Source organism: Medicago sativa, chromosome 2, assembly GCF_051527215.1.
Source record: "Medicago sativa cultivar Bolivia chromosome 2, Bolivia_mono, whole genome shotgun sequence".
In the NCBI taxonomy this organism is placed as follows: Eukaryota; Viridiplantae; Streptophyta; class Magnoliopsida; order Fabales; family Fabaceae; genus Medicago; species Medicago sativa.
In genome coordinates this window covers 3,167,879-3,193,504 of record NC_140750.1, presented here as the reverse complement: position 1 = coordinate 3,193,504, position 25,626 = coordinate 3,167,879, and the positions used below count along the sequence as shown (strand labels likewise).

Sequence of the window (25,626 nt, the reverse complement as noted above, 5' to 3'; positions counted from 1 at the left end):
CCCTACTACTACCGGTGTCAAATGGGTTGGCCCGGCCCAGCCGGCCCAACTATATAAATGGGCCAGGCCGGCCCAACCTATTTATAACTAGGCCGCAGATTCTATGGCTCGGCCCGACCTGTGTGGGCCATGGGCCAGCCAGCCCGACCCGTTTATTTTTTACTTTTAAAATTTATTCACTCTTTTTTATGTATTTTTAATATATTAGTCACTCACCACTATTTTTTTCTAAAATATGATTAGATGGACATAAAAGTGTAAATTTTTACATTAACATTGAATATTAATGAAACTCTAGATTGTTCATTCAATTAAATCAAATTAATAATTTATAAACTTTAAAATTTTAAAACTTTAAGCTAAATTCATTCATTTTTATTTATTTAAATATGTTTTTATTAATATATTTTAAAATAGTTGATAACTTTTTTCAAAAATATACTATTTTTTAACAAAAATCAAATTAAATAGCAATATTGGGCTGGCCCGAAGCCCGATGGACCAGCCCGGCTCGTCCCAATTTTTGTATGGGCCAAATGGGCCTGGGCCGAAAAACCCGAATATGTTTTTGGGCTAGTTTTTGAGGCCCAACCCGGCCCAAAATTGTGGACTAATGGATCGGCCCATTTTTGACAGCTCTAAAAATATAGGGTTAATTAAGTAAATGGTCCCTGTAAATATTCAAAATTTTGTTTTTAGTCCCTATAAAATAAAATCACACTTTGTAGTTCTTATAAAATTTTCCATCAGCATTTTTAGTCCCTATAAAATTTTTCCATTAGCATTTTTAGTCCATATAAAAAATTTCCATCAACATTTTTGGTCTCTAAAATGCTTAAGGAAAATGTCACAGGGACTAAAAAGTGTGATTTTATTTTATAGGGACAAAAAACAAAACTGTGAATATTTATAGGGACTAAAAACTTAATTAACCCAAAAATATATATAAACTACCACTATACTCCCTCAAAAAAAAATGTTAAAATTAAATTAATGAATCTCTATATGCTCTAGGGGATAAATATAGAGTGAAAAATAAAATACTAAATGGGACAAAGGCAGAACTGAAGACCCATACTCCTCGACTCCTCGTTAGCAAGGCAGGATAGAACACCTCAAGTTACAATTATGCTCCTCTATATATGCCGCATTACATCCAAGATACGATCATAATTTACATCTTTTTTCGCACACACTTTACATCCTCACTAGGAATTCAACCCGTGCGTTGCACGGATTTGTTAAAATACGGTTAAATAATAAAAAAATTAATTAATTGACTGAAAAACGGTAATCTATCTTGATACAATGCATTTATAATTTTTTCATTTAAGTACACTCAATTTTGGTTTAAAATGTTTTGTTTATAAATATATATATATAACCACAATTTTTTTAAAAAAATTGGGAACTGAAAAAATAATGAGCATTTCGTTTGTTAGAATTAAAATTAGAACCGGTTGTTTAAAAAAAAGTTGAAGGTTTATTGACACTAAGAAAATAAATAGAATATATATATATATATATATATATATATATATATATATATATATATATAATTTGATTGGTCTATAGAACTAAACAAAACAGAATTTGATTAGTGTATTAAGTCTTTTATGTGTTCCTTCAAACAAAAAAACCTTTTATGTGAACATATAAAATCATTATAGCACATCAAAAGCATCTTTAAATTAGAGCATATGTAGAGTAACCGGTAAAACTCTTTGGTCTACATATTAATTTAGTGCAATTATGTAAGAAAGATAAAAAAAAAAAAAAGTAGACGAATGAACATTATATCAATAAAAAAAATGAAAGGTGAAATATTTGACAAATCTACATAATGGAAAAACTTGAGTCTCTATGGTCTATCATAAATATTAATAAATAGTCGAGACATATGTGGAGAGTAGGAAAAAGAAACGAAAACTATCATACAAAATTAGAGTGTGAGCATTGAAACAGCCATAGTAAAGATGATTAATATATATCTCTAAAAAATTGCATACGTTGGAATTCTTAGAGTGTACCCATTAGAACATCCATATTAAGGATTATTAATGTGTGCCTCTTTAAATTTATTTTCTTTGGCGTTAAAACAAACATATACTATTGGATTGGAGAATGAATTGTTATACATGCAATAAACAGTGGGGCAACGTTAACATTATTATTTTTGAAGGAATTTAAGCACCATCTATCTATCTATCTACATATCTTTGAATTAGAAGCTTGAGCTATTCTTATGCAAGAGTTTTGATGATGTGGCATGTCTAATTGAGCTCTAATTTTTCATTCTCTATTGATATTTTACCACTCTCTTTCAACTATTATTACTCTAACTCTAATAATTCATTTACTATTTAACCCCCACTAAATCAATTTAATGTTTAGTGAAATATGAATGGATAAATAAGAATTGAAAAGAAAACCATTCACTTGCATAATAGGTTTTAATCATACGCTACTTTCTTGATGTGGGCAACCTTTTAGTTCACATATTAATTGCACTAATTCAAACACAAATGTTGTGATCCTTCAATATATATTGTGTTCAATTTTTATTCATCTTTCTACCCTCCCTTCTTAAGTTGTTGTGGTCCTTTGTAATGATTCAGAGGTAAGCAAATATGGATATGAAACGGATGCCCTTCGTATTGTTGTTCGCTTTTGTGTTCAAGGTACGTTAACTTTTTTTCAAGCATATTAAGGTGGATTTTATGGCAGTGACAATATAACTTACCTCAGTTACATATTTTAGTATGACAAAATTCATGGTTACTTTAAAAAAAAAATATTGGATGCCTCTTATTTATTTATTTATTTATTTATTTATTGGAGTACTATTTTTTAATGATTGAGCAAGTTAATGTGTTTGCTTCAACTTAACTTTTTTCTTTCTTTTTAAAATTATAATATGAAATTTCAATTGATTTTTAGACACATGTAGTATATTACATCATCCTCTTAATTACCATATATCTTTGAATTAGAAACTTGAACTATTCTTAGGCTTCTATTGTGATGATGTGACATGCTTTAGAGATGTTTCTCATCTCTATTTTTTTTAAAGCTTCTCATCTCTAATTCAACATAACCCACTATATTTTACAATAATGTCATTCTTTAATAGTTCCTAATTAAACATCCCTTCATAGTCCAATTGAATAAATTATGTAACAGTTTAAGAAATTTTAGCATAAACCAATTAAAACCACAAACCCCACTATCATTGGTTTGTTAGAGAAGGGGAATAGTGTCGTATTTCTCCACTATCTTTGTTGACTTTGATCATTGGTTTGTTAAAGAGTGACTTAAAAAAAACTTTTTAATAGATAGATATGTTACTAATTCTTCCAATTCAATTTTATCTTTTGGTTCATTTTTGTTTCTACTACACTATTTCTATTCCATCAATTAATTCCTAACCACCACTAACCTTTCATTTTCCCTCAATTAGTAACAACTCATATTACTTATTATCCTCCTCCCATTTCTTCTTTCATTTCATTTTTTGTTGGTAGTTTTTATTTTCATTCCTTCTTATATTTCTTCTTTTATTAGAGTTTCATTGCAGGTTTTGGAAATAGGTGAATTTTGTTGAAATGCAACTTCTTATACGAAAAGGTTGTCCATCTGTACATTTTATTTCATTTCTTTTTTTTTTTGGTAGTTTTCATGTTCATTCATTCTAACATTTCTTCTTTTATTAGTTTCATTGCAGGCCATAGAAATAGGTGGATTTTATTGAAATGTCACTTCTTATATGAAACGGTAGTCATCTTTACATTAATATTGATTTTTCTTCCATTATTTTTTACTTATTCTATAATTTGGTGGTTTGTTACATTTGTCATCCGATTTTTGATTATATCTAGAATCAATCAACTGAAATTATATCTATATTAATTGTCTATAATAGATATATATGTCCTCCTAGAACTATTCTTTTATTATAAAAAAAAAAGAAGAAGATCAATTCAAGTATGTTGGACAATTTAAGATGGCATCGGGGTTACAAAATTCATTGTTCTCACATTACTCTATAATTAGTAGAATCATAAACAACTATTAAGGTAAGGTTTATAGTGTGGATTTTCAATTGAAAAGTTAAGAACTACACCATCCGGTCACTATTATAAGCAAAAATCTACATTTCAGATTCATTCATTTAATGATGCACATGGTCTTTATTATAGACCACATACATCATTAAATGAATGAACCTAAAATGTAGTTTTTTGCTTATATTAGTGACCGGAGGGTGTATTAAGGTAAGGTTTATAATGTGGATTTTCAATTGAAAAGTTTGATTTATGTGCAAACTTCCTAAAAACTTTTTTCCCCTCACTGTAAAGGTGATACTATATGCATGTCATCATCAAAGTCAACAAAGATTAATATCAACCTAGATATCCCACAAACAAATCAGCTAATGAAATTATTCAAGTGAGAAAATTCTCATCTCTGTTTCATATTTATTTTCATGCCACACTATATATTTACATGTCTTTATGCAGAAGTACCAATGATATGCATATGTTTGAAAATTGGACTCTCATGCCTTTTATTGTCCATTCCAAACCAGATAGGACAATAAGATGACTATATTTGAAATTTTTTGTTTGACAACATCAAGGAGTAATATTTTATTTTTTTAATTTAGGCTATTTTTAAAAAATATTTTTTAATGTATTCTTTTCAATTGACTTTATTGAATTGAAATGTATATATATAGGTGAAAATTGGAAAAGTATGGACTCAATTACAATGATAATACTCAAGCTAGATGCAAAGAAAAGATGAAATAACCTATCACATTTTTCAGTTTTGCTAAATACAATTTCATATGCGTAGATAATAATATTTTTATTGTAATAAAAATGTTGTTTTTATCTTTAGCACTAAACATGCTAAAAACAACGTGCACCATTTATATATACAATGTTGAAACTATAAAAAATCAAATTAAATTTTATTTAAAAAATATTCTTTGTAGAGGGGATTAAGATGAATATAGTATTACTACTCTATTTTTACTAAAATGGGATCAAGATGAATATAGTATTACTACTCTATTAAAATATTCTTTTAAAAAAATCATTTAAAAAATATTTTTACTTAAAGGGGGTTATTTCATTTTTTTATATAAAATAATTTCATCGACTAAAGTTTGAATAACAATCTAACATCTAAATAAAATTCATTATTTTTTCATAAGGTTGAAGTTAGATTAAAATAAAAGGAAACCAACAAAGCATGAGGGGATAGAAATAAAACTGCAGAAAAAAAGGAAACAAAAAGAAAGTTTTATCACAATCCTACTTTTTATTGAATAAAAACATATTGTAAAAGAAACGATAGACTAAACCGTCCCCTGACTATTGAACTGTACTTTTGTTGATTATTATATAAGGTGAATACACAATATTATAAAAACAATTTTTATCTCCTGATAAAAAAAAACTATTAAAAAATTTAAATAAACCCGTGCAACGCACGGGTTGAACACCTAGTTACAATTACAATATATAGTGGATCATCAAAATGAAGGGATTAAGCTATATATAGTGTGTGTGTGGGTGGCGGAGGGTGTGGGACTGTTGCCTAATTTATTGGATTGGACTATGAAGGGATGTTCAATAAAGCATTACTAAAATATAAAATATAATAGGCGTGTGTTTAATTAGAGATGAAATTAAGAGATTTAAGCGATGATATGAAGTTTTTCTAGAGTGTCACATCATCACAAAGCTTGCATGAGAATAACTCAAATTTCCTTTACAAAGATGATATATATAGAGCATCAACACATTAAAAATGCAGTATCAAAATAACCAATCTCACGAAGATATACATGTTTGTCCTCATTGGCACTATTTTCTAACTTTCTCTATCAACATAATGGTTTCTACCCCTTTAACCAACTTCTTTTAAGACTTCGAAACTTATTTTAGCAACATGATAGTAAAATATTGTCGTTTTCATTGACACTAATTTCTAACAATTTTCTCCATCAACATATTCGCTTCTACCCTTTTAACCAACTTCTTCGAAGGCTTCAAAACTTATTTCAGCAACATAATAGTAAAAATAACTCATTATCATATGAACATTCTCATGAGACAATTTTATTATTTTTTGTCTTTATGTTCCTCCTTCTCAATTGGAATAAAGTTTGAAGTACCTTAGAGCAATAATATAAAGTAGGCATGGCGTGGACCTTCTATTTTAAACAAAATGAACCTTTAGTCCCCTTTCTAGTATTTAAAAATTATTTCTAAAAAGTTATCAAGATTAGTGGAACGGATCAACATACTTATTTGATTTGATTTTAGGTTACATCATATATAAATGATGCACATGAATTGAGATATGAGGGAGTGTAGTATACTGTTACCTTGTATTATTTTGCTGGAGGATGTGGCAGATTAGTCGGTTTGGCATTTACATGCTTCAAAGTGTTACTTAGTGAGTAGTGCTTATCAGTTATATATTGACAATGGTTTTGAAAATTGAGTCGGTAAGAATATTATATAATGTGATAATATAATGTTGTGTATATTTTTTGAAGAAGTACTCCCTCCGTCCCGGAATAACTGACCCATTTTCTAAAAAAAAGTGTCCCAAAATAACTGATTCATTTCAATTTTCAATACAACTTTCATCATTCCCAATACAATATAACACTAAATAATACTACTTTTATCATTCCCAATACAATATATTCCACTTTTCCTTTTATTTATACACTTTTCTTAATCTGTGTGAAAAATCAAAGTAGGTCAATTATACCGGGACGGAGGTAGTATTATGTTGTGTATATTATAGTATTATTTTTAGAGGTTTTGAAAATTGGATTGATGGTTGAGTCGGTAGGGAAAATAATTTTCTGTCACCTCAAAATTCCTAATGACATTTCTCTCTCATGAAGTGTGTTTTTAAACATACGTGTGAAATTCTTCTGTATTACTGTATAGCAGCACACATGTGATTGGATTGAAAATATTAATAGGTAATTTGTAAAAAAATTGGTATTGTAAATCAATATCAATATTTATCATGAACTCTATATACAACCTGATACATTTTCATGGATTAACACCAAATTTTGCTGCCTCTTCCAAATTTTTACTCTCATACAATGATGGGACGAAAGCAAGCACGCGGAATAATGGTTAGTTATAGATTTGATTCAACCATCAAAAATAAAACTATCATCATTCATATAATGATCATTCCATGTCATTGTTAAATTTGAGATCACTGTACATCTAAACTTTCATAATCTATGGACCTTTCAAAAGTGAGTTTTTATAAATAATAAGTTACGAATCACAAGCTATATAATTAAATTATCAAAATGATATGCCACAAAAACCAATATGATCTGTTAAACAAACCAAGATTTAATCTTATAACTAAAGTCACAACATTACTAAAGTTCTTCATTGTCTTCATTCTCATACTTGATAGCATTCTCATACTTGTTAGGCATGTTTTAATCGCCGACAAAGTTTTGAATAATCATCAAAGAGAGTAGGCTATATTAATTATTAACCATTGCTAATTTTAAAACTAACCATAAACAAACTAATTCTAAAATACTTAGCATATGCAATTAAAAAAATTGCCACATCCAAGCTATACCTTATTGTGTGCTTGAAGAAAGTTGAAAATTGTCTTACCTCTTGGACATAAAGCTATCGAACATACAATACAAAGGGTTACCCCAATAGTGTGAGGAGAAATGGGAGAAAAGGTGAATATATATATAGAACACAATGTTTGGTTTTCAATCAGTTAAATAAAGAGTATGTGAATTGAAAAGGTGCTCTAATCATAGAAAGGTGTCTCAATTAAAACATTTTATGCAAATGAAAGGTGTGGATGAGGAATACAAAGTGAACTTCTCTAATCTACTATAACTTCTCTAATTTTCACAACACACAAACACGTTACTAAAAAAAATAATTTGGAGCATCCTAAAGTTAACATATTTAATGCATCAGTTTTTGTTTTAGAATTTGTACCATTAGACTTTAGACATTATTAAATTAGCAGTGTAAAGATGGCAAAGTTTCAAGAGAGGGATAATGTCAAGGCTTCAATCATCAATCACACAATAGAGAGTAGGGAGTTGAAGCTTTTCTAGATATGCCACATCATCAAAATGCTTGCATAAGAACAACTAAAGTTTCTTTTATAAAGATATATAGATTTCTCTCAAGTGTTTTAAGTGCTAATAGAGTTACCTCCACCGCATTGGAAATCACCTTCACGAGCATTTTCACCGATTACTCATCGACCTGGTCCACCCTAAATCATAGGAGTAAATTGTTTTCCTTCCCTTCTATTTGACGGCCGACATCAAAATCAGTTGAAAGTGGCTCCCTCCCTTTTACCTCTCACTCTCACATGTTATATGACTAATACTTTAATGTTTTTCATCCAAAGGGACACACTCGGCTAATATTTGAGTTTAATCCTTGAAATCAGAATAATTCAAAGTTAGATTTTATTTATTTAGCAACCAATCAGAGTATAATTTAAGGCCCTTTTTCTCCTGATAAAGGATATATGCGAATAAAAGAAAAAATCACAGTCAAGTCTCACTTGCGAGAAAGGAGATCACAATAGTGGTATGTGGCAATTAGATTCATTAATTTAACCGATATAGTACACATGCGTCATACATGTGTCCTTTTCTTTCTTCCATCTTCTTTTGTTTTTGCTTAATGTTCTTGCCAGCCAGTTGAAGCTCCATTTCCCTGGCTCCACTTGCCAGCCAGTTGAAGAAAGAATCATGCTTTATAGGAGCGAAGCAAAGTGTTACCGACATACATACACAGATGGAATTTAAAATAAAAATAAGAAGATTATTAATTTCAAAAATACAACTTTATTTTCACAATTAAATTTTTTTGTTTGCAAGACAAAAAGAAGTTGTTAATTGACACTACCATGACCAACAACACACTTAAATAAAGGTTAGAGATCTCTTTTGGTTTAACAGAAGGTCTTGAATTTAATTTTAAATTCAGTTCTAAAAATACAGTATTGTTAAATATTTTAACCAAGAGTGTGAAATATATTCGATTCATGCAAAAATAAATACAATATTGAGATTGTTAGATTGAACATTTTTTGTGGTTATCCCCATTCAAATACAATATTCTCTCTCTATGAGACATTTTAAGTGATGTTTGTCACTTCATTTAAAATTTAAAAAAAAAAGTTGAGTATTAGAGACACTCTTTATTTTTTGAAGGATAAACACTCTATTTCTAATATTTTTCCATGTCTCATATTTTAAAATAGCTTACACATAAAATAAAGAATTGATTAAACACACATCTGAATCATCAAATTAGACCGTGAGTGTTAGAGAAAAAAAAAAAAAGCATTCATATCATTTCTCTCATATTTTTTTTTTCCTCTCCTTAAAATATATTATTTATAAGATATTTTTTATTAAATCCGAGACAACGACATATACCCTCCTCCCTAACTAAGAAAGATAGAAAATAGAGTAGTATTATTTTAAAACGAAAGATAGAAAGAAACATACGAGTTTAATTGATTAGTTAGTTAGTTTGTTAGAGACGTGAAGATGCCTAGAGAGGAAGATGAAAAGAACGGTGGCGTGCCAGTTCTACGTACGAGTTCGAGCAGTAGCACAGGACGAGTTGAACGAAGAGCAGATCCTTTCCTCATAGTTTGTAGATGTTTCAGTTTGATTACCGCTTTAGCTGCTATTCTCTGCATCGCCGTTAACGTTCTCTCTGCTGTTCGCTCCTTCAAAAACACAAATACTGTATCTATCTATCTTCCTTCTTTCTTTCTTCTTTTCGCAATTTATTCCTTCATTCATCGGAATCATCGCTTAACTCCATTGTTTTTTGTTTTAGATTTTCGATGGCATATTTCGTTGTTACGCCGTTCTCATTGCGATTTTTGTGGTTCTCGTTGAGACTGAATGGAGCTTCATAATTAAGTTTTGTCAGGTTAATTAATTTCCTTCATTTCATTTCTTAGGATCTCTTGAATTTCATTATTACATTAATTTTCTTGCATTTTCAGGTTCTCGAGTATTGGGCAGGCAGGGGTATGCTGCAGATTTTGTACGTTTTTCACTTTCTTATTTGTTACATGTAATTGTGTTTGGATTTCATAATCATGTTTTTTAATGGAATTAATCTGTGTATGATATCTCATACATTTATATCATATAAAAGTTAGAAACAAATCATCAATTTAGTACCTTCCCTCAAAACAAAACAAAAACTCTCACTTACTTACATATATTCCTTGCAAAGTCACAAGTTACATGTACTTTCATGACTATTTATTAATTTTATATACTTTAGAAATTAAATTGGAGATTATGATACTTAGGAGATTAAATTAAATTAAGGGTTTATTATAAACTTTAGTGTTAAAAGTTTTTCAACTCGAAACTTAGGTTTAGAAATATTGTGTGTGTGATAACATCCACACATATGTAGTCTTTCCTTAAATAATACTATATGATAGAGATGAAATCGATTTTGAGAGTTTACATGAAAAATCAAACACGAACCTAGAATGTTTGGGTGTAATGCAGAGAATTGGATCGCATTTCTTTTTACAATGATGATGATGCATATAAACATTAATTGTAGTTTTGTTTCTTACTGAGTTTGGTTTTTCTTTTTTGCAGTGCGGCAGTGATGACCAGAGCTTTCCCTGGCTATAGTGGGGAGCGAAAATATCTCGTTATTCTTCAAAACATTGCATGCTATTTGCTTCTTTCTTGTGGCGTAGTTTACGTTATCTTGGTAAGATTATCAAATAAAGCAAACTATAGTCTCAATTCAAAAGCTTGTTTGTTGTGCTTTCTCCCAAAACCCTTGTTTGATAATATTACTAGAAACCAAAATGTTAGTCAAAATATGATCTAAATGACAACTTCAAAACAATTTGATGTTTGCATTTTTATGTCATTTTGTAGTCTAAACTTTTTCTATTGATTTTTCACATTATTGGGCCTTGAATGTTGTCCTCACTTTAATACTTTAGAAATCACAAACTTAAATGAAACCATTTTTCTTCTTTGCACTTATTCTCTTACTTCCAGATTCGCTTTGAAAATTTCAGACATGTTTTATTTTACGTACTGTGTGTATTATATATTTCACAGCTCTTATTTGATATACCTTGGGTCTGAGTTCAAAACATTTTCTATTCATTATTCTTCCTCACCTTTTTTGTTGTTGGTGACTGTCCTTACTCCTCAATTATGTCCTAAAGAATCTCTTCATTGCATATATTGAAAACGTTCTTTCTGTTTTGTTTGTATTGCCGTTTGAAGGGAGTCCTTTGCGTTGGTTTTCTAAAACGTCGTCGCCAGAAGCAAGAGATCACTAGAGAGCAAGCAGCCAAGGATCTTGAGGTGATGTGTTTATATTAAGATGTTATGATTTATTCTTGATTGTATTCGATATGTGCATGTCTATAGTTCTCTGTCTCCCTTGGTTCCAATGACAAAACATTGCACTAACCGCAAATTTAGTTAATTTGTTGAACATTTTCCGTTACTGATATTAATTTGTTGAAACCAACTACATGATCTGATTATATCCCATATTTCCTTGCTCCAAATTTTATTGTTGCAATTTCAAATCAAATGTTGGACTTTAATTTCATTATTAGTTAAAGAAATGAAGGCTAGGATTTTGGGGACCCATACCATATGATTATTGCTATCTGTATTTGAAACAATGTGTGAACATGGCAACTATTTATTCAAATAAACTTTGAATTATTTTAGCCTGTTTAGAGTTTGTACACTTTGATCAGATTACATACATTACCATCCTCGTTTATGTATTCGCTCATAAGTGTCAAAGTTTATTCTATCTTATCTCTCAACAACTTTTATCTTTGTTAATCCATAAACTTTTACTAAAAAAGTTACTTGCTTCTATGAACACTTGACAGGAGTTGGAACGACGTAGAGAAGAACTTGAGCAACTGCTTGTGACAGAGTAGGTTTGAAGTGTTTGACAGTAATGCTGAAATTGTCTAATTACTTGGTGAAGGCTGAAGAGACAACTAAAGGAAACCTGGCCTATGAATGCCTTTTATGTTAGTGTTGGTTACCATATCGTTTGTTCATTCTCTAAAACAGTTGAATTACATTATTCTGTGTAAATATCTAAAGGCGATATTGGGGATGGTGTTTCACCTTTCGATTCATGTGAAAATTTTGGGAACCGTGTTCCCCATTTACCAGTCATTTCATATGCCTCCCACTGTTTTGAGCCTCTACAATAAGTCAATAACCTCTCCACACCCAAAACAAAGGCCTTCTTTTACATCATAAAAAATTGTATGACATGAGTTGAGTCACTTTACTTTAATGAATATACACCCTCCGGTCACTATTATAAGCAAAAAAAACTGCATTTTAGATTCATTCATTAAATGATGTATGTGGTCTGACCACATACATCATTTAATGAATGAATCTAAAATGTCTTTTTTTGCTTATAATAGTGACCGGAGGGTGTAAGTTTGATTTCCCACGTCGTTGAACTGTTGAAGTTGATCGAGGATGGGGTTCAACATACTCATCCTCGTCCTCATACCTCTCTTGTGAACAAAATTAGAAGGTTTGACATTTGAATTTTCAACACTCCATGCGTGCCTGAAAGAAATATTTGTGCGGATTTGTATTCTTCAATTTTACCTTTCACCAACTTTTATCTGACCGTTGCTCAAAAAAAAAAAAAACTTTTATCTGACCAGAATTAATGCAATAAACTTTGTACTACGAAAAGTTACATGCTCCTAGGGACGGACCACAAGAGGCCATGACCACCTTTAACTTTTTCATATATTTATAAATTAGTTTATTATTATATCTTTTTATCTCTATATTTTGCTGTTGTGAACTTTATCTCTAATAGTATGTCAATATATTGGGTCTAAATACTTACATTTCTATAATTAAAATTTAAAACCCTTTTAACCAAGTAAAATAAAATATAAAACAAGTAGCTTGTTAGAAACCTAATTCGTCTTGTATTTTGTATGAATCCTGGTTGCCGGTTCACGAATCAAAGTAGAAAAAAGGTTGAGGCATTGTGCAAATTGCAATCCACAATCCACTGCTGTTGACAATTGAGCATCAATGGCCGGCCTTGAGGGGGTGCAAACAGCTCAACCTAGCTGGGCCTCCCTCAAGGATGGGCCTCCAAAAAAAAAATTGTACCCAGTAGTATGCTATCCAGTAGTATACTATCCTGCAATAAAGGGGGTGCAAACAGCGCATGGCTTTTGATTGTTTTGTGCAGGTTTAATTTTCCTCTTGCTTTTGGTGTTAGGTGGGGATTCCTCATGTATACTGTAATTATTTTCACCTATGGGTGTACCGCATATATACGGCACGTTGTATTTATCTTTTAAAAAATATAAATAGAGCATTGCTCTTTTAAAAAAAATACGTTTTGATTTTATCACTGGCCTCTTTTCATTCCCAGAGCCGAGCCTCCGAATTCTCAGGGACGGCCCTGAGCATCATTATAATGTAGAATTATACTCAATTAGTATTTCATGTTATCATATATTATTAAATAAATGAATCGAATAGTGTAGATTAATTAAGATGCATTCAAGTCATTTAACATTGATGACATTTGTAATCTTAAAGGCTTTGTTGACTATAACACTATATTGAACATGTTTTAAATTTCATGGAATGTCGATATAGCTTTGTTGGTCAAGTTGTGGCATATATTGCTTGTAAATATGTTGCAAATCAAAGTTCATGATATGACAGGGGAGGGGAACTTACGCTCTTGTTTTGAAGAAGAAGTAGTGCTCTTGTTAGTCTAATATGCAACTCTATTCTTCTAATGTGAATGTAAGAGAAAAGACAGCAGTGTGAGATTAAAGATAGGAGTGTGAGAATGAAAGAGAATGGAGGTTTTGATTTGGAGGTGGATGGAATGATTTCTTCTTTTTTAATTAAAAAAATGATATTTTAATTCTATTTTGAGGAAAATGTTGCAACACTCAAGATAATGAAGAAAACAACGAATGATGCATGTTGATCATCAAAGGGTTGGTTTTCACACTAACCTTTAGGTTCGATTCACCCATACCAACAAGCATGTATTGGGGTGCAAATGGTATGAACAACGCATTTCTTTCAAGATGCATTGAACGCTTTAATGAGATTTGCACAGACACATTAAGCATATCTTTTGATAGTAGCTTACAAAAGAGTGTTTCCTACGCTTCACTAATGCATTAGAGAAGAAGATGATTAAGAGTAAGAAAATGGGAGAGAATAAGGCTGTGATTCTTACCAAATTCATATACATTCGGATGAATACATACCGTGTATTTATAAGACATGATGCACCACTTCAAATTTGAGAAAAAAACCTTTCACGCAATCATTTAAAATCAGAATTTTTAATTGAAGAAATGTATTGGTTCATTTATAGTTATGTAGTAACAATGAAACAATACATTACAATCAAATCTATGAGGATTTACAACCATTGAAACCTAAAAACACAAGAAAAACACAAAACAGAGGTTTCTTACTGTCAGAATCGCACCCGTCACTCGTACAAGCGCCCAACACCTGCGTTGAAGTTGTATGGCCCAGCCTTTGGCGCCTAGCGCCCAATCATAGGGAACCAAAGCATGGGTTGCTTTTTCAAGTGCTCGGTGATGTGTTCTGACAATGTTCCTTGTGTTTTGCATCATCTAGTTGATCTTGGGTATTTCAATAAATCTAAGATGATTCCATTATTTTAGAAATCCCTCACGTTTTCTACGGTTGACGAACGCATGAAGATGTCACATCATTAAATTTGACCACGTGAGCATTTTTTTTTCTTTCAAAATTGTCAAAAATGTGGATGAAGACTAGTGAACGCAAAATAGTGTAAACTTAAGTAATCAATATCACACATTTTAAACCTAGGTCAAAATCACACAATTCTAAAATTTGAGAGGGCAAAATTACTATTAAACCTTTTTTTTTTCTTCCTATCTTTCCAAACAAAAAATACCCAAATTTGAAAAGAAAAGACCGCGTCCTGGTCGCTCTGTCTCACAAACACACAGTCTCATCTCAATCTCATAGTAGTTCATAATTGATTGATTCTGTTGTGTTCCGTTTCGGTCTCAATTTTCACCAACAACAACCAAACAGGTAACGTTCCTTCTACATTTCTCTCCGTCCTTTTTTAATTATTATCATTATTGTGACCGTTACATTGCTAATATATAATCATGTTTCATCTCATCTTATAATTTCGAATTTAGGCATTTATGTATCAACTATGACTCTTACATTATTATGGACCAGATCTATTTTTTCAAGTTATACTTTGCACAAATCTATTATTATTTTTTTTTAATTCTTTGTAATTTTCAATTTATTAAGGTTAATCAATGTATTTCTTATGGCATGTTCGAATTCACTTATTTCAATGTATCTATCTACTGACATTTGAAAACAGCTTATGCATGTTCATAAGCTGTTTTAAACTTATTTTTATAAATTCTCCAAGATAACTCATGAAAACAGCTTATAGCGATTATCATGATAAGTGCTTATGATATAAGCTGCGAGTTAAATTGTTTATCCAAACATAGCTTTAGTCATAAAATCTCAAATCTGTATGTATTTTAGGGACAAATTAAAGAATGGAGGATAGCTCGCACACTGGGTTAGATGATGTTAAAGCAGAACTCGAGAAGCTTAGGGCAGAATGCCGAGTCAAAACACAACAAATCGAAAGTTTGAAGAATGATCGCGCTGAGCAACTTCGAGAAACTACAAATCTTGCTGAGAAACATGCCCGTGAGCTCGATCTCAAGTCAGAGGAGATGTATGAACTGAAGAGAATTAATGAGGATCTTGAGTCTAGTTTGCGCCAAAAAGAGAAGTACATCGTCCATTTGAATTCGGAGAATAACAAGATTCAAGCTAGGTTTGCTGAGAGGGTGTTCAAATTGGAGGGAAGTAATAGTGAGTTGGTTTTGGCTTTGGATGAAATTACTGCTAGAAACAGTTGTTTGGAGAAGAATGTTTGTGAAAGTAGCGAGGAAATTTCGCGCCTTAAGTCATCATTATTGGCTGCTGAGAAGAAGTGTATTGAGGCTGAGGAGAGAGCTAAGCAAGCGAAGACGATGAAATTGAGAGAGGATGTGATAATGCAATTGGAGGAAGAAAATGTTACTGTGCAAGATAAAATTAAATGGAAAAATGAACAGTTTATGCATCTTGAAGAAGCTTATCAACATCTTAAAGATCAGTTTCGATCGAGCAAGGAAGAGTGGGAAAAGGAGAGATCTTTGTTGGTTGGTGAAATATCTTCCTTGCAAATGAGTTTGGATTCTCAGACAAGAACTTTGGAGGGGCTTCAATCACGTTTCGAGATGTGTAATCATGCTTTGGCTCGCGAAGAAAGTAAGAGGAAGCTTTTGGAGGCTGAAATATCCGAGTTCAAGACTAGTTTTGAGGATGTTTATGGTCAGTGTGAAGCAAAAAAGTTTGAGATAGAAGAATTGACGGTTCAGAGGAATGATGAGATAGCCGAGCTAAGAAACTCGTTGGGAGAGAAAGAGACTCTTGTGAAGGAATTGGAAAGGAAAATTGTTCTCCTCGAACAAGATAATCAAGAACTGGGAGATTTGCTTAAAGAATTTAGAGAAGCTCAAATACGTGGCGCGGGAGGGAATTCTATGACATCTAAGCTTCGCAACAAGCTTAGAAAGTTGGAGGAGGTTCATAAAAACTGTTCTTCAATTCTCAAGTCTAAAGAATCTCAATGGGATTGTCAGATAGCAAAGATGGAAGCAGATGTTATTGGTTATCAATCTGCACTGACCAACAAAGAACAAGAAATTCGGGAGCTTCAGATAGAACTGGAAATTTGTTATTGTGCCATTGAAGAGAATCATATTGAACTGTTGATCTTTAAATCTGTACTTGCTGTTGCTGATGCTTACTCCAAAACATTCGGTACAGAAACCGGTAAAGCAGTTTGTGTCAAAGAGAATGGCGATATGATTCTAAATTTTAGTGAACAACTGAGATTGAAAGACAATTCTCTAAACAATATGGAACAAAAACAATTTCTGTTGGAGGAAGAGCTTGAACAACAGAAGAAATTGCTTGAGGAATCATCTACAAGTCAACTCATATTGAAAGAGCAGCTCTTGCAGATGGAAAACACCTTAAAACATGAAAGAAAAGTTGCATTTGAGGCTCTAGAAATGCTAAAACATGAAATGGCCAGTAAGAATGATGAACTATCTCGATTAGATTGTGAAGCGCGACACTGGAAGTCTACTGTTGAAACTCTCAGAGTTTCCTATCAAGAAATTCAGGGAACTTGTAAAGAGATGGAAACTTCTCTTCTGTCACGGGATGTGAATGAGCAAGCCCTTAAGCTGGAGAACAAAAACCTTCTCTGCATTGTCAAGGATCAGGAGAGGGATACAGAAGACCTTCAGCTGCAGATAGCTTTACTGGAATCCTGTAATGCAGAGAAAACAAAGGAAACCGAGAGATTTAAGCAAGAGAAAGATGAACTTGTCCAAACAATGATGGAGAAGGATTGTTGCATAAAAGATCTTAAGAAAGATATAGCTGTTGCGAGCCTGAAGCAAGAGTCCATGAATAAAGAATTAGAAGATGCAGTTCTTGCTCAACTAGATGCGCAAAAAGCCCTTAAGCAGAGGGAAGATCTTCTTTGGAAGATTAAAGATGAGAAAGATGAAACTATAAAGCACTTTCAGGAGCTAGCTAAAGCATCAGAACAAGATTTTTTGGAGGCCCTGTGTTTCTCTTTTTCAATTCAAGTGGAAAAGTTGGTTGAGGTTAGCATGGTTACAGAGGCTTTGAAGAATGCAGAATACCTGACAAAGCTCGAAATTGAAGAGAAGAACACAAGAATAATTAAATCAGAATTGGAAATTAAAAGTTTGCTTGAGAATTTGGCACAGACTGAAGAATCATGTTCCCTTTTAAAACACGAAGCGAAGCAGTTTCAATTATCATTGGCAGCCATGGAGTTAGAAACTAAAAAGTTGACAAATGAAAAGCAGAAGATGGAGCAGATAATTGCAGAGATCAAGTTTGAGAATGGAAATTTGTTTCTAGATATTACAAAGTTATCGACAGAAAGGGAAGATATGTTGGCACATATAGAGTACATCTATGGCAAAATTGGTGATTTGTCTAGTGAGGATATGCAGTTGAACACTCCTATAGATGATGAAAATGAAACAACAATGGATTCAGTAGTTTGTGATAAGCTACATGGTTCTGCTCAAGATAGTGCAAATGGTCTTCTTTTTCCTTCCACAAATAAAAAAATTGAAGAAAATTTTGATGGGCGATTGCCATTGAGAGAGGTTAACAGTTTGCATATGTAGACCAGAGAAGAATTTTGTGTTCTTGCTGAAGTAAATGCCACAAGGTATACAAATTCAGAAATAAGTACCTCTTCATATTGTAATGTTTAGTTGTTTATGCAAAACGTTTACAAACAGCTGTCTTTTAAGGAAGAATATGTCTCAATACGCTGTAGGAAGCTCATAATAACGTGTTTTCTAAGCCTCATATGCCATTGTTTTCTTTTAGCAAAACCCTTTTACTTGTCATTTTTCCAAGAACTGCAGACCCATTTAATAACCTATCATGATACTTTCTCGGACAACAAGAAATTGTGGGCTAACTTTAAAGCAGACTAGTAGAAATTGCGATTTCTTGACGCATACATAATATTCCCATAACTGATTTGTGTAAAATGTAGCTGTTTTTTTGTCTTTGAAACACAAGAGTTTAGGCAAATTGGATCCGGATCCTCATCTGGACCAGGATAGACCTCAAAACTCATAAAGCATTGACAATGTTGCTATTTTGTTATGGATAGCAGATGATTGGTTTCCGGACTATTATCACTCAATTCTATACTTGTGTTTCCCTTGATAAGTCAGCTGAAATTCTCTTATTGGACATGCAGGTGTTGATTGTTTCTCAAGCAAGCTGAACCAGTGCCGGCAACTTTGTATACACTTTACATCTGCTCTATGATATGCGTTAGAAGGGTGGAAGATAATAAGATGATATCACTGATGTATGATGTGTTCTGTTGTTTCACTAATTGACACACATTGCTTTAGAAATGTATGGATTAGTTGAATGTTAACTCTGTTGAACAATATCAAAAAAATTCTTGAAATTCTTGGTCGATGTGGTTCAAGTCTATTCAATGATTGAATTCTTTCATATTTTGAGCAGTAGTTACATTATTTTTTGCACTACATAAATTTGATAATACTATTCTGGTTAATACAAAGTAATTTTTTCCTTTCAAAAGGAACAGAAAAGAAAAGATAGAAACGAGGGTTCTTCAATGGGGAGCCCTTTCTTATGACAAATCAATCTCCTTGCCACATGAACCAATGTTTGTATACTATTACTAACATGTTCAAAGATTGGATGCATATTGCCATGTTAAAAACCACAAAGTTTGAAGAGGAAAAAAAACACTAAAAGTTAATTAATAGCGTGCATAATAAAACCGCAAATTTAGCTTAACTTAATTGATAGGTACATTGCATAATATATGCAGAGGTCGGGGTTTGAATCTCAGACACCTCTTTATTCTTCTTAAAAAGGAGAATTTCTACTTAATAGATTATTTGACCAAAAAAAAAAAACCACAAATTTGTGTGTGAAGTGCAAGGGGATGTTATTAATGAAAAATTGTATTTGTTTCTCAATTCTCATACATAGTCGTTTGGTTCACAATTTGTTTGGCACGTGATACAAAAGAATTCAGATACACAACACACACCTTTTTGAAGTATTGAGCACTTAGAAGTATTCATAATCAGTACGATATTTGGGTCTGTGTTACGTTAGTAATATTTTTATAGGCATGCTACTAGTTATCTTTTATCTAGGCTAGTTAAAAACAATAAATTACATTTACATGATAATAAGATGTAAAAATATTAAAAGGTGAAAATAGGAATCTGAAAATATTTTCATGTTAACAAATGAAAATAGGAAATACTAATTGATTATTCTGTAAAAACAATAATAGCCAATTGTAAAATTAAAACAAATGAAACCAACCTTCTTACAGTAATAGTGTATAAGAATAAGAGTAGTTCCACATGTAAACTTTCAAACAAACCAAGTCCCACATCGAAAATGTCTTAGAAAATTGAGAAGACGATTCACTATAAATATGTAGTGTACGGAATGGAATGGTGGAGTGCAAGTTTGGGATTGAAGATTTTGTGCTTTTTAATTCCCTAAGAATCTTCTCTCATGTTAATGATCGCGTCTAGGGCGCTACATGCTCCATTCCAAACGAGAAAGAGAGCGTTGTTTGTATTTTTTCTGTAAGTTTGTGAACTAACATGAGATTGCTCATGATAGGTTTTTTGGCGTTTTGGTCACAAACTCATCACAAAAAATACATGCCACACTCATTGCTCTCCCTTCAATTCACAACAAATTTTTATAGAAAATGCTAACAAGTGTTTTAGGGCATTTAAGCAATATGCTCTTATGCTATGATTCAATTTTTATTGTGATTAGTATTATTATTATTATTTTTAGGGTCTTGTTAACGAGTGTCCCGGGCACTCTTTAAGCATGCTAAATAAAGTAATTTATTGTCCTTGTGAGCTTAGCTCAGCTGGTTGGGACCTTGCATAAAATATGCAAGGTCCGGGGTTCAAACCCCGGCCACTACCGAAAAGAAAAAAAAAGTAATTTATTCTTTTCAAACCCCAACCACTACCGAAAATCTTTTCAAACTCCGGCCACTACCGAAAAGAAAAAAAAAGTAATTTATTCTTTTAAAAGTTTTCAATTTCCAATGCACTGATTACACAAACTTTTATAAAATAAAAAAGTTACTACTTTAGGTTCACCGAAAAGAACCACTACCGAAAATCTTTTCAAACCCCGGCCACTACCGAAAAGAAAAAAAAAGTAATTTATTCTTTTAAAAGTTTTCAATTTCCAATGCACTGATTACACAAACTTTTATAAAATAAAAAAGTTACTACTTTAGGTTCACCGAAAAGAAAAAAAAAGTACTCCCTCCGTTCCTTTATAATTGTCACTTTTGCATAAAATTTTTGTTTCTAATTAACTGTCGTTTTCAAAGTTCAAAGTATCATTAAATGTGGTTTTACCTATATTACCCCTAAATATTTATTTCAGAGAGAGAAATGTATGAAATGAAGTATTAAATGATTAAGGTTATTATAGGAAAAAGATAAATTGTTGTATCAAAAATAGTAAAAGTATTTGTTGTCTTGGTTTGTGTAAAAAGTCAAAATGTGACAATTTAAAAGGAACAGAGGGAGTAATTTATTCTTTTAAAAGTTTTCAATTTCCAATGCACTGATTACACAAACTTTTATAAAATAAAAAAGTTACTACTTTAGGTTGTTAACTAGTGCCCCGGAGGCACTAGTTAACATTTTTAGGTTCTTAACCAGTGCCCCGGAGGCACTAGTTAACATTTCTCTTATTTTTATTATGATTATAACTTGCGTCTTTAAGGATAAACAACTTTTGACTTTTAAAAAGTTGAATGCACTGTTATTAAGATAAATATTCTATATTAGGTTCTCTAATATGTGATCCGGTTTTTTAGGACACATTTGTCTATTTTTGAAAACTTGATATTCGACCCAATGACTTATCGATTTGGAGGATCAAGGAATCATACCAAAGTTCTAACAAGGTCACAGAGAATTTGAACTCAAGACCTTTAGAAAAAGTCACTTGAAGGTTAGCCTATATACCAGATCACAGGTTCATTATTATCATTATTGTGAGCGTTACAATTCTAGTACTATCATATATGTTTCGTGAATATCCTTCATTCTCATTGCATCTCATCACTACGAATCTAGACATTTGAGTTCGATTGCACTAAAAAAAATTGGTCAAGAGTTTGCACTAATTTACTAGTAAGTAGCAATAGTATAAGATTATAATTGTTGTGTTATTCGATTTAAGGTTAATAATCAATGACTTTCGGTAATAAAACCAAAGTTGTATGTATTTTGGGGACACATCAAAGAATGGAGGATACAGTGCACAAAGAATTAGATGAGGTTAAAGCAGAACTCTAGGCAGAATGCACTTGCAGAGTCAAAACACAACACCTCCAGAATTTGACTATACATTCTGCCCTATGTTTCAAGAAATTTCAAAGATGGTAGAAGAGTTATGCGCTGTTTCAGTTTCATTATATCTTTAGCTGCAAAAACCAATACTCCAAATGCAACTTCATGATTAAGTTATGCCAGATTAATTATACTCCTCCATTTCATTTTTATGACCTGTTCGATTTTTTTATAAAGTTTTTTGGTTCTTTACGGTAAGAAATAAGAACATTTAATTGAATTAGGCATATATAAAGGAAATAAAATATTGGAATTATTTTATTTTTTTCCCTGTGGCTTCCGCCTTCTATACCTAATTTCTAATTTTTGAAGTCAGTTTTCTACTTTAAAGGCTTCTATGGGATCTCCAAGATTTAGCCAAAAAGAGGAAACATGGTTCCAAATCAGCAAACAAGAAGGCATGCAATGAAGTAGACAAAAGGTGGGGTTTCTCAACCGAGTTGATTTTGCTTGATGACCCTTGGAAGATCAAGAAAGTGCTGAAAGAGAGTGATGTTGGCAACATGCACATGCTCTTGTTGGGTAGAAAAGTAGAAAACTTACGTTAGTGTTGCCTGTGTTGGAGGCTGATGATGAAGTTCGTGACAGAAATTCAAGTAAGCAATCGGGATGAGGACATAACTCCATGCACTCTCTAATTTTCTACAGATGACCTTCATTAAAAGCTATATTTTCAAGAGCAAAAAACAGGGCTCTTATTACATGCAAAATTAATGCCAAGTACACAAGCCAGAGGTAACATGTTTGGCCTTCGGTAATTTGATTGAGACTACAATTCAAGTAGGACTTTCATGACAATTATACAACATATATTCAAATTCATCAATCAATTAGATTATGAATAAAATCCAAATTTTTTTTTTTACTTGGACACTGAATTTGATGGGGCAGGGTTGGAAGTATCTGGCTTCTTAGAATAATCGGATAGCCATTTCTGCTTGTTCTTTTGTGATGTATTCCAGTTTCGAGAAAACTGTGTAAGACCTTGAGATAAGGCTCCAAGATTTACCCCATTATCAACCAAAATGCTAGTCACTCCCATTTTAGAGACCTATATGAAATGATATAAACAAATTATGCAGCAGTCACTTAGTTGGAAAAATGGGAAAAAAATACTCTAGTAATATCACTAGTACTATTATATCATATGCATCATTTTTGGATTGAAAGTGAGTTTGACAAAATCATGGTGGCATTGTGTGTGCTTAGTTCTGCAGTGACAAAAATTGATTATGAACAAGACCGTGTTTGGATAAACAACTTACTTTGCAGCTTAGAACATAAGCGCTTAGATATGTTTGTATAATCTATAAGTTGTTTTCATAAGTGTGTCACAACTCACAAGTGCTTCCAACAGATAAGCTCAAATGGGTTCCATTTTTGGAGGAGCCAAAATTGATTCTAGAAGTGTGAAATTAATTTTGACATGTTTGCTTTCTTAAAAGTAGAATCGATTTTGTCTCCAAAATTGACTCTACTGTAAACTAGAATTGTAACTTCTAATTCTAGAATTGATTTTTACACTCAAATTGATTTTTGTCACCACTTAACCAAACATACATCAAGTCAATCCAAAACAAGCTATAAAATGATTTAGTCTAAAAAGTGAGTTGAAGGTAAAATAATTTATGTTTTGAAACAATCATAGAGTAGAAGTGAATTAAACAATAAATTCAAGGCTAAAAATTATTATAGAGGCAAAAACTCCAAATTCTAATATCAAGCTAAATCAATTGCATAATCAATTTATTCTACTCCAAAAGTGAAACTTTTGTTCAAACTCTAGTAGTAGTTTTTATTTTTTACTAAAATCACATTGGCATATCATTAAGTCAAATTCACCATCAATCCAAACATACACTATCATTGTTATATATGATTATTACCGCTTGTATGTTTCTATTCTCATCATCAAAAAAGAGCATCGAGCTAAATGAAATTCCAGTAGTTGAATGAATTCTCTGAAAATGATCCGTTTTATGAGTCCAACTCGAATATATTTCCTGAACAAAACAACAAAAATTAGGTCAAACTTCAACAATAACAACTCTATCAACATAATTTCATTTCACAAGAACAACACAAACCTGAGCAACAAAGAACGAAGCAATTCCCAATTTATTAAGAAAAGCTTTAGCAATATCCGCAGTTGGAGATCGAGAAGCGATTGCAATATCAATTCCTTTGTGTTTAAGCGCCAACAAGATTTCCATGGCGTGAGGATAGAGAGAAGGAGTTTCGCGCTTGGATCGACACTCGCAGTAGAAAGGCCAGAGAGTGTAATCGAGATCGAAAACAACGAGTTTTGGAAGAACTTCGAATGATTCTATTATCTTCACTGCTTCTGACTTCGCCTTCTCCGTAGACTCTCCCATTTCGCTTTCTCTCTGCTCTCCCTCCCCCAACGATTAATTTGATTGAGCGATATACAAATTTTTAAAAAAATAAACGTGTTATGATCATCGATGTTGATGGAAGTGCTTTAATAAATATTTATGGTTGTCTAATCCCTTAACCGTCAAAGTCCTATTTTACTCTCCCCTATCTCTAAGCGATTTGTTTTGTTTAATTTCAGTCTCTTCTCAATTAAAACTTCTTCATTCACTCATGGTTGCTACTTCCTCTGATCTTATTTATAATAAGAAAAATTTGACTTTTTACATTTATTGAGTAATTGATGTATCTTGTCTAAAATATAGACCAAATACATCATTTAAGCAATGAATCAAAAAAGTCAAATGTTTCTTATAAATAGAATCGGAGGGAGTATTTCTACTCGATCACTCTTTCACCACACACATATTATTTTTTCTTTCAAATTCCTCATGCCCTTGGCTCTCTCTTCTTTGAACATATTCATCTCATCACTTAATCATGAACAATCCATAACATCCCATAGAGAGTCATTTTTCAGAACTAACATCATTTCAGCGTATGTTTATCAAACCAATTCCACCACCTCCTCAACAATCACATCTTGCTCCTCCACCTAATCAACCTCCTTTTATTCATCGCATCACTCGTTCGTGCTCGCTTCTCCGTGCACCATGTAACGACTAAAGAAGCCTAATTGTCCTTGTCCCTTTCATATTGGTCCCTAATCGCAGAGTAATCGTTCACAACTTCAATCATATTTTGCAAAATTGAATCTTTAACATCACTCGAGAAGTTCAGTGCAAGAGATGCCAAAAAAAGTTCCAAATGTCCTATGATTTGAGAAAGAAATTTCTTGAAATATGGAAGTTCACTGTCAACAACAAAAACAGTATAGTATGCGTGATAGGGCACCAACAATTTTAATGCATCCAAGATTGCCTAAATGTGTACATTGCAATCAAAAAAAGAGTGTGAAACTTGTAATTGCTAAGAAGAAAACGAGTA

The 25,626-nt window shown here is 32.0% G+C and overlaps 3 protein-coding genes and 1 long non-coding RNA gene across 4 annotated transcripts; 3 read left to right on the top strand and 1 right to left on the bottom strand.

Annotated features, from left to right (window-relative positions):
* The first annotated feature begins 2,479 nt into the window (after positions 1-2,479).
* Positions 2,480-3,973, top strand: LOC146943650 (uncharacterized). Its single transcript, XR_015028110.1, has 3 exons — positions 2,480-2,681; positions 3,565-3,627; positions 3,714-3,973. It is a non-coding gene; the product is annotated as an uncharacterized LOC146943650 (long non-coding RNA).
* A 4,617-nt stretch (positions 3,974-8,590) lies between these two features.
* Positions 8,591-12,280, top strand: LOC146943649 (vacuole protein). Its single transcript, XM_085741929.1, has 6 exons — positions 8,591-9,817; positions 9,912-10,007; positions 10,084-10,124; positions 10,703-10,820; positions 11,354-11,434; positions 11,983-12,280. Exons 1-6 carry the CDS (start codon positions 9,614-9,616, stop codon positions 12,031-12,033), a joined length of 591 nt encoding a protein of 196 aa, XP_085598055.1. The 5' UTR covers positions 8,591-9,613; the 3' UTR covers positions 12,034-12,280.
* Positions 12,281-14,903: 2,623 nt separating this feature from the next.
* On the top strand, positions 14,904-19,309 carry LOC146943648 (uncharacterized protein At4g38062-like). The gene is made up of 3 exons (XM_085741927.1): positions 14,904-15,217; positions 15,701-18,497; positions 19,044-19,309. Exon 2 carries the CDS (start codon positions 15,715-15,717, stop codon positions 18,451-18,453), a length of 2,739 nt encoding a protein of 912 aa, XP_085598053.1. The 5' UTR covers positions 14,904-15,217; positions 15,701-15,714; the 3' UTR covers positions 18,454-18,497; positions 19,044-19,309.
* Positions 19,310-22,883: 3,574 nt separating this feature from the next.
* LOC146943647 (uncharacterized) lies at positions 22,884-24,655 on the bottom strand. The gene is made up of 3 exons (XM_085741926.1): positions 24,333-24,655; positions 24,132-24,248; positions 22,884-23,296 (listed from the first exon to the last, which is right to left on the bottom strand). Exons 1-3 carry the CDS (start codon positions 24,618-24,620, stop codon positions 23,108-23,110), a joined length of 594 nt encoding a protein of 197 aa, XP_085598052.1. The 5' UTR covers positions 24,621-24,655; the 3' UTR covers positions 22,884-23,107.
* Positions 24,656-25,626: the final 971 nt, after the last annotated feature.